At 59.3% G+C, this 15,591-nt stretch overlaps 1 protein-coding gene across 2 annotated transcripts in view; it reads right to left on the bottom strand.

Annotated features, from left to right (window-relative positions):
• PITPNM3 (PITPNM family member 3) overlaps window positions 1-15,591 on the bottom strand; it is a 73,197-nt gene that overhangs the window by 32,462 nt on the left and 25,144 nt on the right. For both annotated transcript variants that reach the window (XM_043582741.1, XM_043582742.1), the window contains one exon: window positions 3,307-3,354. In XM_043582741.1, the coding sequence (XP_043438676.1) occupies window positions 3,307-3,354 (48 nt within the window). The remainder of the gene's footprint in view (window positions 1-3,306; window positions 3,355-15,591) is intronic.

Genomic DNA, 15,591 nt, shown 5'->3' with positions numbered 1-15,591 from the left:
GTATCCTCGTGAAAATGAACGCGCCGACACGTTAACATGCACACTGATGCACACATGCGAGAGCGGACACTGTCAAACAGACATTCGCGCGCACACGCGAGAGAAAAGCTCCCAAGGCGGCCGTCTGCCACCCTGAGCTCATTAAATCCGGCTAAATATAGCCCGTCTGCAGCTGCGCTCAGCAAGCTGCCCACACAGGCCAGGAAAAGACACCGGTTAGTGGGGGGGGGGGAGCCGGGAGGCCAGCTGTGGGCGAGGGGCCGCGGGCACACGGGAGCCCTGAGGTGGCGGTCCGGGCATCCGAGCGGCTCCTCTGGTCGCCGGCCCCAGGCGGTGGGACGTGAGGTCAGACCTACACACACAGTGGGGGTGGGTGGTTCTGAGCATCCACGTCTTCTCCGTCCCCTTGGGGACATTTGTCTGACAGGTGATGGGGCCTAGGAGCGGGGGAGAGTCAGGACGCAGCCCTGGACAAAGCCGGGCTCGCTGGCGGCCAGGGCAGGACGGAGACCCGCGGGTCAGACGGGAGCCTGTAACGGCACTCAGTCTGGACTGCGGTCTCCGGATCCCGGTCTGGGGACGGGAGAAAGTTCAGAGTCCCCACCGAGTGGGTGTGGGGGGGAAGGAGAGCGGCAGGGAGGGTGGCCGGGGGGCCGGAGGGCCGCGTGGAGAGTGCGGCTGGTGCGGACCATGTGTCCGGGGCCCCTGCGCCGAACTCCACGTCAGACGGCTGGACGTGCGCTGGGGATGCTTGCTGAGCTCAGGGCAGCCGGGACCCACAGACAGAGGAAACCAGGAGGCACGGAGAGTGCTAGAATGTCAGAGCCCATGGGGCTGTGCGGGCTCCACGTGCACGCAGGACGGCGCCTGTGGGCCGGGGGACCAGACCCTCTGTCCTTTGCCCCCAGGCAGGTCCCCCCCACACAGAAATCTGGTCCCAAATAACAGGGAAGCAGCAGGCTGCGGGCCGTGCAGCTGCAGGATGGAGTCTGAGCGGCCCAGGCTGGCCCCCTCCCCGCTCATGCCCTGGAGCCGGCACAGGACACACCTCTGTGCGGGGACAACCGAGCGGCCACGGCACCGGCGGAGCGAGAAGACGGATCTCCGGAAGCCCCTCCGCCTGTCTGCCACTCTGGGAAGAAGACATTAGGGTCCTCCCTCCACGAGGGAGTAAACTGAGGTTCAGAGACGCTTGGTGACCTGCCCAGAGCGTCACAGCACTGAATGAAGGAACAGCGCTTCACCCCCAGGCCTGGCTCCCTCCCAGCTCAGAGGCTGCAGCAACAGCCCCGGGGCCTCCTGAGTCCTGGTCGGGGGGCCACTCGCACCCCCCCTGCATCTGGCCCCCAGTGAGGCTGCGTAAGGCCGGCAGAAATACCGGAACCACCGTGCGCGCGGAAGAACGCGGCGAACGCTGAAGCGCGTCACGGGGTCACAGGCGCCAGGCGGACCTCCGCGTCGCCAATTCTGGATCAAGAGTAAACCGCGGCCGTCAACAACCCTCACTCCACAAACACAGAGGCAGCGAAATGCCGAAAGCTGCCGGCGGCACGCATGGAACAGAACCAGCAGACCCGTCGGCCGGCCGTGTGGACATCGCAGGGAGGGGTGTCACAAGGTCGTCCTTCCCACTGTCCACACTGCTGGCCGTGTACTTAGGGCCACTGGCCCCGTTGTTATTACCCTTAACTCCCCGCTGGCAAGACGACCCTCGACGGGCAGAACCACAGAGGAGCCTTCAGCAGTGGATTCTGACGTCCATAACCCTAGTTTATTCTATTTTTGAAAAAAAATTTTAATGTTTATTTATGGGGCGGGGGGGAGAACAAGTGGGGGAGGGGCAGAGACAGAGGGAGACACGGAATCCGAAGCAGGCTCCAGGAGCTGAGCTGTCAGCACAGAGCCCCACGCGGGGCTCAAACTCATGAACTGTGGGATCATGACCTGAGCCAAAGTCGGACGCTTAACGGACTGAGCCCCCCGGCGCCCGCACAGCCCTAGTTTAAAGACAACAACAAACAGATTTTGTGTCTCTACTAAATACCCACGTTGCTCAGCCAGGTCCAGACTGGAGCAGCGGTCTGGCCCCGGGCGGGCGGTCACTCTCCCTTTGAGGCTGGGGTCCTCCCTCCCTCCTGAGGACAGTGGCCACACCTGAGGGATGTGACGCGGGGCCTCTTGGGGGGACCGGGCTAGCTAATCCCTAGAGAGGACACACAAGGTGCATGGGAACGGGCCCTCCACCCGAAGACCACTAATCTCCAGCTCCGCCCTCCTCCCTCACCCCCTGAGCCAACCCTCCTCACCCAGGACGGGCTGAGGACACCCCGAAGGCCCACGCTTGTCAAACCAGCCGCCATTCCCGAGGGAGACAGCACCCAGGCTCCTGCCATGCACACCCTGGCTTCCTCCCCCTCGGGCGCAAACCTGGCGCCTCCCAGTGGCCCTTCCTCTCGGGAAATGCAAATGCATTGCTCTCTCTGGGTCCTCGCTCAGCCACTGGGTGAGATTAGAATCCGGGGGCACGCTGGACGCGCCCCGCTCCTGCTGAGCTCAGTTCCTTGCACGGTGTGAGGATGCCCTCCCCCTCCCACTGCCCCGTGCCCCCACGGCCTGAGCTGTGGGGTGCCCCTGACAGAGGCGCCCAGGCCTCCCGGCCCCCGGCACACATCCCCAGTGCTGGCCCCGGGCCGGGCAGACCCCCTCCTGCAGCCGAGGGATGTGCGAGCCTGGGGACGGGTGGGCAGGGCAGGCTCAGCCCCCAGGCTGCAACCACACCTCCAAGCGGCGGGAGAGAGAAGGGGGTTCTGAGGGCTCACGCCCATCACGCGCCAGACCCTCCCCGACCCTGGCCTGCTGAGAAACTCAACGCTGCCGGCCGCAGATGCTTGGCTGAGGCCGCCCACCAAGTCTGCCGGAGCCTCCGGGGAGGACGCCCCGATCGCGGTCGGCCCGCGGGCATCTCTACAGGGTGCCCCGGGTCTGGGCCTGTGGGAGGAGTCTTGACCCTGGCACAGCCTCAAATGAGGGGCCTCTGACCTCAGCACCACGTCACCGGGACACACGGCGTCAAAGGCTGGGAAGGGCCCCCCGTTCCCATGCTCTCTCTGCCTGCACACAGATGACACTCTGCAGGGTCCCGCCCCCACTCTGGCTCTGCCGCCCCTGAGCTGCCCGGCGGGTGGGAGCCGGGGACCCCCAGGAGCTCAGCTCACGGGCAGGGAGGGGCCCGAGGAGGCTGGACCCACGGTGGGGGGGTGGGGGGGCGGGGAGGGACAAGCCTCCTGGCAGGTCAGGGGAACTCACGCTGCTTCTCCTGGAGGGCGCTGGACGTGCACGGGGCGCTCCCATCTCCTGCAGAGAGAGAGAAGGCACATGAGCAGAGTCCCCGGCACTGTGGCCGGACGCGGGGAGGCCGCTGGTGCCCTGTCCTGTCCCTCCCGGCACTGGTGCCCTGCCCCGGCCGTGCCACTCCGGGCACTTCAGGCAGCACAAAGCACGAGCCAGGGAAAGCCAGGCCTGACCCCCTGACGGTCAGCATGCACACCGCCAGCCCCTTTCCCGACTCCTGACCCTCATCGGCCGCTGCTCCCCCGCCACGTCAGCTCAGATGTCCCCTGACCTGCGCGGGTCCGTCCCCAGCCCCGCCTCAGCAAAGGCGCCACCTTCTCCCTTCTCCCCCTGGGGCCCTTTCCCTCCCTCGGGCCCCCATGGTCCCCAGGTCCTGGGGTGTCTGACTCTGAGAATTGGACCCCTCGCTGGAAGGGACTACTGTGCTGCCAGCTGGTGTCCCCACACCTAGAATGTGCTTCTCAGCCGACATTTGTGCAGTGCACGAACCACACACCCTCCCCTCGTGCAGAATCCGCCCCTGGACTATGGAACTAGTTCTTTCCCGTCTGGAAACAGCTTTTTTCTGCAATCGTGAAAGTCGTACAAACTCCTCACTGAAAATCTGGAAAACACCGACAGACATAAGGAAGGAAGAAAACGTCTCATAATCCCGTCACGCAGAGAGAACCCGCGATCCCCTCACGCCTGTTCTTCCGGGCTTTTCTGCGTTCAGTCTGGGCTTACGCCACCCGTCTCTGAAGTCCCACCAGCCAGACTCATCGCAAACCATCGGGAAGCACAAAACACACTCTCTGAACCGCGAGGTTGGGCGTAAGTTATTCCCCGAGTCACGAGGCCCCGTGTGAGCGAGGACAGACCCGGCCCACCGTGACCTCACCTGCTCCCGTTACTGCCGCCAGCCCCGCTCTCCTGGCATCCTGAAGCCCGGTCAAGGCGCAGGGACCCGCACAAGGCCCCGTGGGTGCTGGCAATGCTTTGCAGGGAGGGTGGCCCCGACCCACTCCCCCCTCTGCAGGGGACGCTGGCTCTGCCCCGACCTCCCTCCCGCTGATGGGCCTGCAGTGGCTCCCCTCCTCGGGGTCCCACGTGATAAGCAGGCCTCTCGGGAAAGCGGCCCCCTCCTGTCCCCACGCCCTCCGCCCGCCAAGTCCCCTTCCCCGAACACACCCCTTTCCTGCACAGGTGAGGCCGTGCCTGGAGCCCCACCCGCCCTCCCACCACGCCTCGGTCACATCCGCCGCGTCCTCTGAGAACCGCCCCGGCCGCATCCGTGAAGGCCTCCCATTCCCACCCGAAGCCTCAGTTCTCGGACCCCTGCCCTCTGGGGTCAGCTCTGGGCCCCAAGGGGCAGTGTCGGCAGAGGCCAGCACCCCTTCCTCGAGCCCACTCCCCAACCACGGAGGCTCAGAAAGGAAACTAATCCTGAAGCCCCAGGAACCGGAAGGTCCCCTGAAGAACTGCCCCGCCCCCCCCGCCAGCCAGCACCCCCCAGCCTCCGGGGCGTCGCCTGTCAGAGCTCTACACTCGCATTTCTACCCCGCATGCTGAACGGCCCTCCTTCCAGAGTGTCTGCCTTCCCTGCTTCCGGGGCCAGGGGAGGGCACAGACGTGGCCGCACCAGGGTCTGGGGAGACAGAGGCCGCGCCCAGCCTGAGAACCGAGGTTTCTCCTGAACGTGACCCTGCCCGCACGTTACAGCTTCCCCAGCAGGCCTGAGTTACCTGAACAAAAGGAGTCTGCAGCGTCCCCAAGGACCCCCGCTCTCCAAGGTGCCAAATCACTGGCACTTCCTGGGGCCCAGACGCCCGCCCCGCAGGGCTGCCTCCACGTCTGCCTCCCTCTCCGTCACCTCCCTCTCCGGGTAGGTGGTCCCAAGGTGTGTGAGGTCCCCGTGTGCAGTGGCACCTTGGGCAGCATAGCACTGAAGTGCACCTGCGCTCGGATCCCGGTCTCTCGCCTACGCTCTGTGCACCTCAGTCTCCTGACCTGCAGACTGGGGACAGCGGTACCCAGGGCAGGGCCATGGTGAGCACTGGATGCTCACAGGTGTAAAACCCTCAGCACACGGCCAGGCACACGGCGAGCACTCAGCAGGCGAAGACCAGCCAAGGTCACTGCTGTCTGGCTCCCGGTGACCCCAGCCTGCGTCCCGGCTCCCGGTGCCCCCAGCCTGGGTTGTCCTGGCTCCTGGTGCCCCCAGCCTGGGTCCTCACGGCTCTTGGTGCCCCTAGCCCGGGTCGTCCCGGCTACTCGTGCCCCCAGCCTGGGTTGTCCCGGCTCCCGGTACCCCCAGCCTGGGTCCTCACGGCTCTCGGTGCCCCCAGCCCGGGTCGTCCCAGAGCCTGGGTGCAAGAGGGGGCAGACAGACAGCAGAGGCCCAGCCCTCACGGGGCACCCCGGTAGTGTGGGGAGGCGGCCAGGATCGCTTCCCAGCAGAGCCCTCAGACCCGGTGCCACAGGAGAAAACTGAGGCCTGGAGAGGCGGGGGGGCTGGCCCCTGGGACCCGGCTGCAGCTGTATGACCGGGGCCCCAGCACAATGAAAACTCAGGGGTCCTCGTCCAAAAAGCAAGAGAAAGTGTCGTTAGCGGTCCTAAAATAAAAAGGTTCTTCCTTTTCCCTGTGCGCTCTCTACCTGTCCTGCTGGTCTGTACACGAGGGGGTCTCCCCGAGCCGGCACACCCGACCCACACCGGCCTCCCACCACCCACCGGACCCACACACCCGACCACGGTGAGAGCAGGAACGGTGAGACATACATCTGCCCTCCACAGGCCTGCCACCCCAGCCCGGGCAGACAGGTGGCCTCTGGGCACGCTGCAACCTTCCCGTCAAAATGCACCAGGTCCCCGCATGGGGTGGGTGACGGGCTGGCTGTCCTATAGGGCAGCGTCCTGTCCGTGCTCAGGGCAGGGATGGCCGCTCGGCCCTGAGACACAGGCATACAGCCCAACCCCTGCCCCACCCTGTGGCCCGGCCCCTACCGGCCGGAAAAGGAGGCAGGGCTGGGAGCCAGAGGGCAGGAGACATCCTGGGAGGCAGGGAGGGGGCCCAAGGCAGCGCCCGCCAGCCAAGCGCAAGCCAAGCCGGGACCCCATCCCATCTGGCCACACTTACAAACACAGACCCGAGGGTAAATTATTCAGAACTCACAAGTTAACCCCTAACCCAGGCCCTGCCCACAGCATAACGCCCCTGGGCGTTTCTTGGGCACCTACTGCGTGCCAGACCCCGGGGGCGGGGAGGCATCTAGTTGGGGGAGCGGCCGGGTCTGATTCATCGCCGTCCTGTCCTTGCGCCAAGGCCTGCGAGTGACTTAACCTAGACGGTGTAGGAGACGCTGACGCTGATTTCGTTACCAGGAAGGAGGCATGACTGCTTCCGGGCAGGATTTCAGGGGCAGCAATGCCCCGGGCGGGGGTGGGGGTGGGGCAGGGCCACTGAGGCTGGGGCCCAGAAGCAGGGGTGAGGAGCTGGAGAAGCCAGGAGGGAGGGTCACTGCAAGGGCAGTGTGCAGGAGACACGGGTCACCTGGGAGGAGGAGGGATGCCGGGCAAGGAGGCAGGGCCAGCCCCAGGGGCAGGGGATGGGGGGGGGGGGGTGCTCAGCCGGGCCAACTGAAAGCAGCAGCTTTACGGCTTCCCCACCCCCCACCCCGCTAGATCATCGAGATTCCACACCTTCGGGAGGAAGGAAACTGAGACTCAGAAGAATAAAGTCGTTACCTCATCCTTAAGGTTTGGATCTGGTCCCTTGTGACGCCCCAGTCTGCTGAGGGCTCTTGCCGTGACCTCTGCCCCACGGGATGGCTCTGGCCAGGGTCAGGCAAGCAGACAGGGCAGGGCTGGGGTCAAGGCAGTGGAAAAGGGCCCGTCCGCCAGGGAGGCTGGGCCGCCTCATGTCTCCGCACACCCGGGGCTTCTGCCGTGAAGCCTCAGCCGGGCGCCTGGTGGGCTGGTGAGGCCACCACCTGACCGACCGACTGACCGGCGGGGCAAGAAGGAGCTCGCTGTGGGGGGGAAGACTGGAGCCCCCCGGGCAGGAAGCTGGCTCGGCTCCCCCTTCCCTCGGGGCCACCACGAGGGTCAGCCGTGAGCCGGGCTTCCTGACGAGCAGGCTCCCCAGATGACAGCCACCGAGCAAATGTGCCCCGGTTCCGGGCTGCCTAACGGCACCCCACTTGGCCCCACAGCCGCACCTCAGCGGAAGCTGCCAGAAACTCCTGCAGACAGGACAGGCTGTGCAGGGGGCCGGGACGGAGGCTCGCACATCTGGGCCACATCTTCCGCGTGGGAACGCGTCCAACGCCTGCCAGTGGTTCCCCCATGATTTCCTACTTCCTGTCCCAACCCCCATCCCAACAAACCGTGAGACCCCCCCCATCCTCCCCAGAGTAAGAGCAGCTCTCCCACCAAAACCTGAAAGGGGAAGGCTGGGGGCGGGGGGGAACATTCTGGATGGTGGGGGCCTCGGGGAGGCCTGGGGGGCATCCAGGACAGCAGGGGCCTCGGGGAGGCTGGGGGGGAGCAACTGGGACAGCGGGGGCCTCGGGGAGGCTGGGCGGGAGCATTCTGGATGGCGGGGGCCTCGGGGAGGCTGGGGGGGGGGCATCTGGGACAGCGGGGGCCTCGGGGAGGCTGGGCGGGAGCATTCTGGATGGTAGGGGCCTCGGGGAGGCTGGGGGGGGCATCTGGGACAGCAGGGGCCTCGGGGAGGCTGGGCGGGAGCATTCTGGATGGCGGGGGCCTCGGGGAGGCTGGGGGGGCATCCGGGACAGCAGGGGCCTTGGGGAGGCTGGGGGGCATCCAGGACAGCGGGGCCTCGGGGAGGCTGCTGGGGGGGGGGGGATCATTCAGGATGGCGGAGTCTCTGGGAGGAGGAAGATGTTAGGAAATCCCCTCCCGAAGAGCCAGAGGGGGCCTGGCAGACCCCACGGTGGGGGGGCGGGGGCGGCAGCTGGGGTGCGGGGCTTGCCTGGTAACGGGGCTCCGAAGCCGACATCCCTCCTGCCCATCTCCTGTTCTGGTGCTCCCACCAAGCTGCAGGCTCAAGGTGCCCTCTCACCCAGCCCGCTGCACCCCTGCACACATTCCCAGGCCCTCCTATCATCTTCTCGTTGACTTCCAGAATAATTTTTCTAGAAGGTGGCTCTGGATTAAATAACTCCACGGATCCCCAGCCGCCACCCCCAACACTGGTTAGCTTGCCATTCTAATAAGCCTTCGGCACCAGGGTCCCCTCCGGCCTCTTTCAGACCTCCCCACCCCCTCTCCAGCCCCCAGCCCAGCACCTCGCAGCCTGACTTCAGGCAACAAGAACCCACGTGCTTCTCCAGACTTCCTTGCTTCTCACATGCCCTCTGCATCTTTGCACATGCTGATCCCGCCCACGGCGCCCTAACGGGTCTGTCCAGAGCCCAGCAAGGCCTCCTGGGCCTGCGTTTCCCTGCTCACGCTCCATGTCTCTCTGACCCCAATGTCCTGTGCTCCCCCTCTTGTAGGCTGTCACCTCACTGGACTGTGCCTGCCCCGCCCCAGCCTGGAGCCGTTTCTGAGCCATCGGTGTGTCCCCAGGGCTGACCAGCAGAATTCGTGAGCCCAGTGCACAGTGGGAGTGGGGGGGAGGCACAAATGTGGGGAGCCCCTCATCGCTGCAGGTGCAGACAGGTAGTTAAAGCACGCACCCTCGAAGGCAGGGCTGCAGGCAGCCGGCAGGCCGGCACCACCAGCGACGGCCCAGCCCCACGGTGCGGCCAGTTAGAGCCACACTAGGGCAAGGAGGTGGCCTGGGGGAGGCTGGGCTTCCGGAAGGCCTGCTGAGAAAGTGCTGGGCGGTCAGCCTGCAGCCCCCCAGAGGCTCTGTCTAGAGCACAGGCGAGCAGAGAGGCGGGAGTACAGCCTCGAAGTGAGACATACCAGAGTGGAAATCAGCCGTGGGACGGATCTGACAGTCCCTCGTGGAAGCCGGCCCGGGGCTGCTTGACTCCTATGGCGATGGTGAACTTACTATCCCCAGACAATGACAGCTGCTGGAGGGGGTGGTGAAAGCCACACCGATGGGCCTTCATGCCAGGCGGGGGTCCGCCCTTCATTCCGCAGACGAGGGAAACCCGCTGCCAACCTCACCGCAGGGCCACGTTACCGGGTCCACATCTCAGAAGCATCAGGGTCCGGCTGAATACAGTGAGCTCACTGCATGATCCGGGCCCTTCCTCCCGCCCCAAATCCCTAGAAAACGGCGCTAAATATTTCTCTGCCAGTTGGTCTTTAGCAGGATCGTAAGGTAAGAAGGGGCGTCCTTCGCAGACCTGAAACCATCAGGCATCTTCGAAAGGTGGACGGCAGAGAGAACCCACGGAGGGGGGCAGGGCCGGCTACTGAGCGCGAGGCCCTCCTAGGGAGGTCTGTGTGACTGCGAAGGTCTAACCAACGTCCGTAACGCTGCCAGAGCAGAGAGGAGGCCACAACCTCAATCTTGCAAAGGAACGTCTGTGGCCAGAGGACAGGCCAGTGCGGGGGCGGAGAGCGGGCTCCTGGATGGAAAACAGGGGAGCAAAGGAAGCTGTGTAATGGCCTGGGCGTGCGTGGGCACCGCCCCCCCCTCCGAACACCCGCTGTGCCAAGCAGAGGCATCTGCCCCGGGTGTGGGAAGGGCTGAATGTTGGAGGCACAGGACAGCCCAGGAAGCTGAAAGCACCAAGAAGAATAAGCCAGAAGCTCTGTCACCCTCCCCAATAATTAGATGGCAGCCGTTTGCGAAAACTAGACGCATCACATCACCCAGAGACAGGCTAAGGGGGAAGGGCAGATACAAAGCGGGGTTCACGGTCAGCTTCACTCAATATTAGAGGAAAACTAAGTGTGGAAAAAAGAGGCCAAACTCAGCGACTGAGGGAGGGGAAATCCAGGAAAATGGATCTGTGGGCCTCTCGCCAGTTACTGGCCTAATAGCCAATGGCTGTCAGATGTCAGCAAGCACCCGAAGGATCCAAAAGGGTAGTTAAATCACGGATTCACTGAGTCTGGGCCGGGCTCCAAAATTCACACTTCTGGCCACTTTCCGAGCGGTCCAGGGACCACTCTTTGAGAACCACATCATCTAGACACAGGCATCAGCTGGAGTCCAGGAGGAACTGTGGGAAAACAGCCCTCTGCAAAGTTGAAGCAGGAGAATTGGTCGGGACACCTGTGCAGAGACCGCTTCCCTCCTGCCAGTAAGAATGTGGCCTTGGTGACACTCCCTTTGTTTCCAAAACAAGTTTGTCCCTTAAGCGACAGCTCATAGCCTGTTAGCATAAATTACTCTGAAAGACGTGTGTAAACCCCGAGCATAGAAGATTGACAACTGTGGCAAGGACTGAGTGGAATCTCTCCAAGGAGCGCCAAGTTGTTCGACAAATGGAAACCCACCGCAGTAACAGAAAAAGGACAAAACCCACACAATCATCTCAACAGATGCGGAAAAGGCATTTGGCAAAATCCGACACCTTTTCGTGATAAAAGCATTGATCGAACCCAGAATAGGAGGGAACTTCCCTGACCAGATAAATGACAACTCCAAAAAAAACCCCAAAGACAAAAACAAAACAAAATTACAACCAGCTAACAAAATATTTAATGGCGAAAGATTGAAAACTCTCCTGAAGATCGGGAACAAAATGTCAGGTCTCAGCATTTCTGTTCGGTATTATACTAGAGATTCTAGCCAGGGATGCCAGGCAAGAAAAGGAAATAAAAAGGCATCCAGGTTGGAAAGGAAAAAGGAAAACTAGCTGTTGGGAGTTGATATGATCTTGTACGTAGAAAATCCTAATGGGGCACCTGGGGGGCTCAGTCAGTTAAGCGTCCGACTTCAGCTCAGGTCATGATCTCACAATGTGAGTTCAAGCCCCGCATCGGGCTCTGTGCTGATGGCTCGGAGCCTGGAGCCTGCTTTGGATTGTGGGTCTCCCTCTCTCTCTGCCCCTCCCCTGCTCACACTCTGTCTCCCTCTCTCTCCCTCTCTCTCTCTCAAAAATAAATAAGACATTAAAATTTTTTTTCAAATAGATAAAATGAAAATGAATTCAAAGTGGATCAAAGACCTAAATGTAGAGCTAAAATTATAAAACTCTTCAGGGAAAACAAAGGGTAAACCTTCATGACTTCACATTAACAGGTGGTTTCTTACATATAGCCTCAAATGCAGAAATAATAAAAGCAAAAATAGACAAATCGGGCTTCATCAGAATTTCAGAACTTGGCACTCCAAAGGGTATTATCAAAAAAAGTGAAAAGACGCCCCAAAGAATGGGAGAAAGTAATGGAAAATCATGTAACTGACAAGAGCCTAGCGTCCACAATATGTAAAGAACACTCACAACTCAACAAGAGACAAACAACCTGATTTTAAAATGGGCAAAGTATCTGAATAGACATTTCTCCGAATGGTGATGAACAATGACCACCAAGCACACGAACACATGCTCACCATCATCAGTCATTAGGGAAATGCAAACCCAAACCATAGTCATACACCCGCTCGCAAGGCTATTCTCAAACAACAGACAACAACAAATGCTGGCAAGAGCGTGAGGAAGTCTGAACTCTGGGAAGGTGATGTGGTGAGTCCCCAGCAATCCCACTCCTGGGTTGTGCCCAAGAGAACAGGAAGTATGTCCTCAAAACCCTGTACATGCTGACAGAATGGGAAAGATATTTGCAAATGACATAGAGGTTAAGGGTTAGCATCCAAAATCTATAAGGAACTTATCAAACTCAACACCCCAAAAACATACTTCTTCGGGTGAAGAAATGGGCAGAAGACATGAATAGACACTTCTCCAAAGAAGACATCCGGATGGCCAACAGGCACATGAAAGGATGCTCAACGTCGCTCCTCATCAGGGAAATACAAATCAAAACCACACTCAGATATTACCTCACGCCAGTCAGAGTGGCCAAAATGAACAAATCAGGAGACTATAGATGCTGGAGAGGATGTGGAGAAACGGGAACCCTCTTGCACTGCTGGTGGGAATGCAAATTGGTGCAGCCGCTCTGGAAAGCAGTGTGGAGGTTCCTCAGAAAATTAAAAATAGACCTACCCTATGACCCAGCAATAGCACTGCTAGGAATTTATCCAAGGGATACAGGAGTACTGATGCATAGGGCCACTTGTACCCCAATGTTTATAGCAGCACTCTCAACAATAGCCAAATTATGGAAAGAGCCTAAATGTCCATCAACTGATGAATGGATAAAGAAGTTGTGGTTTATATACACAATAGAATACTACTTGGCAATAAGAAAGAAGGAAATCATGCCATTTGCAGCAACGTGGATGGAACTGGAGGGCATTATGCTAAGTGAAATAAGTCAGGCAGAGAAAGGTACCGAATGTTTTCACTCATATGTGGAACTTGAGAAACTGAACAGAAGACCATGGGGGAAGGGAAGGGGGAAAAATAGTTTCAGACAGACAGGGAGGGAGGCAAACCCTAAGAGACTCTTAAATACAGAGAACAAACTGAGGGTTGATGGGGGGAGGGGAAGTGGGGGATGGGCACCGAGGAGGGCACTTGTTGGGACGAGCGCTGGGTGTTGTACGTAAGCAATGAATCACAGGAATCTGCTCCTGAAGCCAAGACTACCCTGTGCACACTGTATGTTAGCTCATTTGACAATAAATTACATTAAAAAAACCAAACCTGTACGTAAACACTTAGAGCACCGTGACTCATAACAGCAAGAAAGTGGAAACAGCCCAAAGGTCCAGCTGACGGATAGATGGACAGTATGTGCAACAGCCATACAGGGGCCTATTATTCAAGTGTGGAATGCAATGAAATTCTGGTTCATGCCACGGCACGTCTGAGCCTCACAAACGTGATGCCAAGGCAGACCTCAATACCAACGGCCACATACTGTCGGGTTCCATTTCTACACAATTCTGTATTTGAGGAGAGGAAAATGGTGGGTGACTGCTGACAGGTTAGGAGGTGTCTTTCCGGGGAGAAGAAAATGTTCTGGAACCAGGTAGCTGCTCAACTTTGTGCATCTACAAGATATACAGAGACTGCTGAAGTATACACTTGAAGAGGGTGGATTGTCTGGTATGTGAATTATGTCCCGATTAAAAAAAAAACAAAACAAAACTTGGCAAGACCCGCTTTACTTGGACAACGTCAACGGCAGCTCTGTGCTTCCTGAGATCACTGGAAACACACCAGTTCCTGTTCTGTGCCATAACCTCACTTAGGGATCTTTGGCTAATTAGCCCAAACTCAAGCGTGTGGGGGCCATTTGCATCCACTTCTAACCCACCAGGAGACTCCGAACTTAAAAAGCACAGGGAGGAGGGAGGCTGTGAAAAGCACAGAATGAGTCCACGGCACCCATGGACAGTACAGGTTGTATCAGTATCTGGAAAACAACCAAACAAAAAAAAAAAAACAACAGAGCACGTGAAAACGAAGACAGGATTGCTTTAACAAAAAAAAACCCGAACAAACTCCACAGAAGAGCTGACCAGAGGGATGGCAACAGCAGAAGAAGAGAAACTGGTCTGGCGAGCTATTGATCGTGTTAGAGCCAAGGAAAGTTTCTAGAGCCCAGCAGGGACCAAGAAATAAGAACGGAGCCAGACAAGGTGAGACACGGGTCCAGCATCCATCTAATGCAAGCTTTAGAAGGGGAATCAGAGAGAGAGAGAGAAACACTTGAGGGGCACCTGGGTGGCTCAGTCGGTTGAGCATCTGACTCTTGATTCTGGCTCCAGTCATGATCTCAGGGTTCGTGGGACCGAGCCCCACGCTGGGCTCTGCGCTGACAACACAGGGCCTGCTTGGGATTCTCTCTCTCTCTCTCTCTCTCTCTCTGCCCTTCCCCTGTTCATGCTCTGTCTCTCTCAAAATAAACAAACATTGAAAAAAAATTTGAAAAAATAAGTTGTGTGTACATATGTGTATATATACACATAAATATGTATGTTTGAATATGTTTACATGAATATTTTATATATCACATACAGACATTGATACATCATATTATGTATCACACGTACACATGCTAAACGTTTTATATTATATGCACACGCATGCACATACACCGTATATTCACACACATGTACAACAGATACTTACATAATTACACAAAATGTAAATCTATACACGTGTATATGCTGGGCCAAATTCACCAACAAAATGCAAACCTGTAACCGAGCTCAAGGTGAAGAAGGGTTAATACACAAGTACCAGAACCAACAAGGGGAATACAACCCAGGGGAGAAAGCAGAGGGGCCCACGGAACGTGGAAGATTCCGTGGCGGATGGAGGCTGCAGGACCAGTGGCTGGAAACCACACCGTCACCCCCGACAGCATGGCCCCAGCCCGTGGAAGGCGAGGCGCTAAAGTGAAGTCCCCGTAGAGCAGGGGTCCCTGAGGTCTGCTCCGTCCATGATGGGACTTCAAAGCAAACCCACTCCTTTGGAGGAACAACAAAGGCACCGCCCCCGGACGGTGGGAGGCAGCCTTCTCCTGAAGTGCCCCCGGAGCCTCCCTCCTGAGGCCCTGAGCTCAGCCTCCTCCTGCACAGTCACAGTCACGGAGGCCGGGACCCCGCTCTTCCTTGGCCGTGAGCCCCTCCAAGCACTGTGTCCACACCCCGCCCCGGGGAAGCCCCTGTCGTGGCTGATAACGGTCGGTGAGTGGAAGGATTCCTCTGTCCTGCGGAGGAATCACACCATGAATCCCCAGGGGATGGGGACGTGGCTGGTTTCCTCTTCCTCGCCTGCCCTGCCCCCTCCTGCTCGCCCCGGGGGGTGGGGGGGGGGCAGGCACTGCCTTAATGCACCTCTCCCCAGTGAGTAGGTGAGCGCCTACGGCTGTTTGCCAGAATGGGACCTGTCCCTTACCACAACCACCTGTCGCTGAGAGCGCTTAGCCAACCACCAGCTCACTCGGTCCTCCCGACTTGTGTAGAAGCCTCACTCTGCCCACCGTGAACCTGCCCGGCCGTGAAGCCACGTTCAAGCCCAGACCGCGCAGAGTGTAGCTTCGGCCCCTGTGTCCCTCTCTCTCCGCTTGCCTCCCTGTGCCTGCCCCTCTCCCTGCCTTTCCTCACCCCTCCCCGGCTCACACTGGGCTGAGTCACGCTCTCTGACTGCCAGCGGGCCGGCCTGGGAGAGGATGGCCAGATGGGTCATGACTAAGATCTGGGTTTGTCTTCACGGCTACAGAGAACCCGTTGACCCCTTCTG

The sequence above is a fragment of the Prionailurus bengalensis genome, chromosome E1, assembly GCF_016509475.1.
Source record: "Prionailurus bengalensis isolate Pbe53 chromosome E1, Fcat_Pben_1.1_paternal_pri, whole genome shotgun sequence".
Lineage (NCBI taxonomy): Eukaryota > Metazoa > Chordata > Mammalia > Carnivora > Felidae > Prionailurus > Prionailurus bengalensis.
The sequence above is the reverse complement of the archived record's forward strand: the minus strand, read 5'-3'. Positions and strand labels throughout refer to the sequence as shown.